At 46.5% G+C, this 5,000-nt stretch overlaps 1 protein-coding gene across 1 annotated transcript in view; it reads right to left on the bottom strand.

Annotated features, from left to right (window-relative positions):
* Positions 1-4,003, bottom strand: part of LOC308167869 (RUN domain-containing protein 3A-like) — a gene marked incomplete at both ends in the record, with an annotated part of 6,389 nt that extends 2,386 nt beyond the window's left edge. The window contains 6 exons of the mRNA XM_080542347.1: positions 1-48; positions 245-334; positions 998-1,083; positions 1,667-1,788; positions 2,856-2,971; positions 3,912-4,003. The exon at positions 1-48 is cut by the window's left edge and continues 33 nt beyond it. Coding sequence (XP_080398473.1) covers positions 1-48; positions 245-334; positions 998-1,083; positions 1,667-1,788; positions 2,856-2,971; positions 3,912-4,003 — 554 coding nt within the window. The remainder of the gene's footprint in view (positions 49-244; positions 335-997; positions 1,084-1,666; positions 1,789-2,855; positions 2,972-3,911) is intronic.
* Positions 4,004-5,000: the final 997 nt, after the last annotated feature.

Below are 5,000 nucleotides of genomic sequence, written 5' to 3'. Positions count from 1 at the left end.
ATCACAGCTGAAGACGTTCCATCAAGCTCCTCCCCTTTCAGACAGAAACTGGAACAGGAAGTCATCATCAGAGACAGGAAGTCATCATCATGGAGAGGAAGTCATCATCAGAGAGAGGAAGTCATAATCAGAGAGAGGACCATAGAGTTCTGTCTGCTGGTGGAATACAGGCCTAGAATATGATGTCACCAATCACAGAGGAGACTGACCTGAACTCTCGACCAATCAGAGAGAGTAGGCTCACCTGAAGTCTACAGCTCCTAGACCAATCAGCAGGCCTGTTAGGACGGTGGACTCCTCCCTCAACATGACGGCTCCTTCAGCGTAGAACCTCCTGAGGGGGGGTGTGGTTGTATGACGTCATTTAATGTGCAAGGCTGTATGATGTAATCTCCTGTGCAGGCTGTATGATGTAATTTCCCACACTGGATGACATCTTCAGGACGCTTTGCCTCCGCAGAGCGAGCAGCATCCTGAAGGATGAAACCCACCCCTCTCATCACCTCTCATCCCCTCTCCTCTCTGCTACCATCTGGTAGGCGATACAGGGCCTTCTAAGCCCGCACCTCGAGGATGCAGAACAGCTTCTTTCCGAGAGCCATCACCCAACTAAATAAACACTCCCCCCCTATTGCCACCACATCCGCTTCATCATAATACCCAGGACCTCAAGGGCAATATGACTTTGGCTACCGATGTGCAATATTCTGCTGTGATACTGATGCTCTGATGTTCCTCAATGCCGCTTTTTATACTTCCTTTTAACTAATTCTTATTGTGAAATATATGGGTGTATGCGGTACATGAATGTTGTGGTGTGGTAATGTGCGTATGCTCGTTTTTTAGGTGATCATGCATAACACATTTTGTTGTACTGTTACTGTGCAATGACGGTAAAGATTTCTGATTCTGATTATCTGATTCTGATTTCCTGTGCAGGCTGTATGATGTCATTTCCTGTGCAGGCTGTGTGATGTCATTTCCTGTGCAGGCTCACCTGGTTGTGTGACCGTCTCTCAGCGCTGTGGCAACGTATTCCGACAGACGCTTCTCCATCAGGGCCACTCTGACCCAGGCCCGACCCTGCACACACACACACACACACACGCACAAACAAGGTTAGGGTGAATGAATGAATGAATTTATTTGACACATTTTTTAAATGGGGTATACAGTAATCAGCTCCAAAGGAGCCTTTATACCCATATAAAAGACAGGAAAAAAAATCGGATAACACAAGAAAGCCAGAGGCTTATTTCCATTGTGGTCGTTTGATGTTAAAAGATGTAGAAAGGTAGAGAGATAAAGGACAAGTAAAGACATTGGCAGGACAATCAGCAGGACAGGTTTGGTATACAGGCAGTAGTTTACAATCATAAAAATGGTATCATCCATTATACAATTAGTGATCCTATAAATAGAAAAAAAACAAATACAAACCCTACACTGATTTTATCTTAGGGGTTAGGGGTCAAGGTCATGGGTCAGGGATGAGTGTCAGGTTTAGGGTCAGGGGTAAGGTCAGGTTTAGGGTTAAGGTCAGGTCAGGTTTAGGGTCAGGGGTCAGGTTCAGGGTCAGGTTTAGGGGTCAGGTTTAGGGGTCAGGGTTAGGGGTCAGATTTAGGGGTCAGGTTTAGGGGTAGGGGTCAAGGGTCAGGGGTCTTGCCTTGGCACGGGAGCTCCTGAGGTCCATGCTGCTGATGCTGCTGATGCAGCTGTTCTGAACCTTACTGCAGGAGACACGGATGAAGTCCCAGAAGCTGCGCTCTCCATCATACCAGTTGCCACCTACACACACACACACACACACACACACACACACACACACACACACACACACACACACACACACACAGGGTTAGGGTTAGGAGAAGCTACGCTGTCCATCATACCAGCTGCCACCTACACACACACACACACACACACACACACAGGGTTAGGGTTAGGTGTGGTCAGGGTAGGGTTAAGGTGTGGTCAGGTTAGAGTTAGGGGGGGTGGTCAGGTTAGGGTTACTGTGGTCAGGTTAGGGTTAGGGGGTGTGGTCAGGTTAGGGTTAGGTGTGGTCAGGTTAGGGTTACTGTGGTCAGGTTAGGGTTAGGTGTGGTCAGGTTAGGGTTAGGGGGGGTGGTCAGGTTAGTGTTAGGGGGTGTGGTCAGGTTAGGGTTAGGGGGGTGGTCAGGTTAGGGTTAGGGGGGGTGGTCAGGTTAGGGTAAGGGGGGGTTGGTCAGGTTAGGGTTACTGTGGTCAGGTTAGGGTTAGGGAGTGCGGTCAGGTTAGGGTTACTGTGGTCAGGTTAGGGTAAGGGGGTGCGGTCAGGTTAGGGTTACTGTGGTCAGGTTAGGGTTAGGGGGTGTGGTCAGGTTAGGGTTAGGGGGGGTGGTCAGGTTAGGGTTACTGTGGTCAGGTTAGGGTTAGGGGGTGTGGTCAGGTTAGGGTTAGGGGGGGTGGTCAGGTTAGGGTTAGGGGGGGTGGTCAGGTTAGGGTTACTGTGGTCAGGTTAGGGTAAGGGGGGGTGGTCAGGTTAGGGTTACTGTGGTCAGGTTAGGGTAAGGGGGTGTGGTCAGGTTAGGGTTACTGTGGTCAGGTTAGGGTTACTGTGGTCAGGTTAGGGTTACTGTGGTCAGGTTAGGGTTACTGTGGTCAGGTTAGGGTTACTGTGGTCAGGTTAGGGTTAGGGAGTGTGGTCAGGTTAGGGTTAGGGGGTGTGGTCAGGTTAGGGTTAGGGGGTGTGGTCAGGTTAGGGTTAGGGGGTGTGGTCAGGTTAGGGTTAGGGGGTGTGGTCAGGTTAGGGTTAGGGGGTGTGGTCAGGTTAGGGTTAGGGGGTGTGGTCAGGTTAGGGGTGGTCAGATTGGTACCTTTGAAGCGGTGACTGAGGATTTGCTCCAGGACAGCAGCAAAGTTGATGAACTCTTCAGACGAGTCGTCGATTGGCTCAGATGTGTGCTTCTCCAATAGCGACTTCACTGAGAACCTATCAGGACATGAGAGGGGCGGGGTCAACAGTAACAGACCCAGGGATTGAATGGATTGCAGGGGAAGGGGAGGGTTAGGGTTATCCTAACCAAACTAAACCAAATCAAATCAACGTTTATTGATCATGTAGATAGAGTACAGAGGCACACACACACACACACACACACACACACACAGAGCGTTTTCCAACCCAGAGAAGCCAGTGATGTCACTGTCCATTGTTCTGAGGAAAACAATACCTCCTTCAGCATGCTACTGCCACACGCACACACACACACACACACACACACACACACACACACACACACACACTACGGTGACGGTGGTCAGAGGCCTCCCCTCCCCTCCTGTCCTCTCTTCTCCTCGCCTCCCATCCCCTTCTCTCCCCTCCTCCTCTCCTCTCTCTATTATTATTATTATTATTATTATTATTATTATTACTATCAACATCATCATTAGGAAGGGCAGGGGAGGTTCATTCAGGACATAAGAGTGTTTCTGTCACAAGCATTAGTGCATGATAAGGATGACGTCAGTAGTGTTCATGATGACGCCTCGCGGTGCTGAAGGGAAGGTTCGGGTTATCTTTACATGACTACATGCATGTTAGTAAATACAGGAAAACAGGTCGGCAGTCGAGATTAAAACAAACACAAACACAAAGCGGATCAGAGCATTTTTCCTCACGCTAAGTTTATTTGTATAACACATTTCATACAACTGGGGCAATTCAAAGTGCTTTATACAGTATCAAAAAATACAGAAAAGGGAGGATAGTAAGAAAAAATGAAAAAGAAAAATGGCAAGAATAGATACATATATAGAGAAAATAAATAGATAAACATTTAACAACATAATAATAAGACAATGAATAAAAAATGATATAGATAAAAGTGGTAGCCTCCTCGCGCCTCCCCGGTAACACCCCGGTGTCTCACCTGCAGACGGTCACGAGGTTCCTCCGCTCCACGGCGATGTTCCGCGAGGAGGATGCTGTCTGGGTCTGGGAGACGTCGACCACAGTCGCCATCTCATCCGCGAGACGACAGGAACCACCGGGCTCCATCCGCGCGCTGCTACCGGCTGGTCACGGGACCCCTCCCTAGCGACGCTCGTGCACTCTCCGGTTGTTGTTAGGGTGAGAGAATCCAAGCATCACTCCCGGGAGCAGACGCTCCTCCAGCTCGCGGCAGATCCGGTTCTCATCTTTCTCCATCTGTCCTCTGAGCTCCATCAAGCTCCATTAAGACTTCCGGTCTCATCACCCGGCTTCAAAATAAAAGCGCGAGTTAAAACATGAATGAAGTGACAATTAAATTGTTCTTGTTTTTTGCTGAAGTAGGGACACATTACCAAACAGAATGCATATAACATATATATATATATATATATATATATATATATATATATATATATATATATATATATATATATATATATATACACATATAACAAGTAATCTTTAAAATGCACATAGGCCTATTGGTAAAATGATATGTAATTTGACACATTATATTTGTATAAACTGGACTGTAACCTACAGAAATATTTTTCAGAGAAGATTCAACAACACTTTCAGATGAGTTGTTTTCGTAAATGTTGTTGTCTATTTACTCTAACCCTAACCTATCAGCAGCTGTCTGGATAAAGACAGTAAACACGTTTTAGACTCAAACTCACGTGATCTGCAAGTGTTGCTTCCATATTCCATTATTCTGGGTCAATACTATTTCATCAGGATATAAGAACAATTACAAATTCTTCTGGGGTAATACTATACCAAATATTATATGGTGATCATTGATATATATATTTGTTCAAATAATTTGCATGTTGTTTCATAGGGTCATTGATCTCTATTTACCATGTTTAAGTGCTAAATAAAGTTGAACGTCGGCTCTTATTTTGATAAGCATCGTCATTTACATATATTTACATTGACCGGAAGTAGGTGGGTGGAGTTCCACTATTGGAGGTCAGAGAACAGATTCATCCTCCACTCTATCCTTTCTCCTGACATAGGCCTC

Source organism: Nansenia antarctica (assembly GCF_963989245.1).
Source record: "Nansenia antarctica genome assembly, chromosome: 11".
NCBI classification, from domain to species: domain Eukaryota; kingdom Metazoa; phylum Chordata; class Actinopteri; order Argentiniformes; family Microstomatidae; genus Nansenia; species Nansenia antarctica.
Note: the sequence above shows the minus strand (reverse complement) of the source record. Positions and strands in the feature narration are given on the sequence as shown.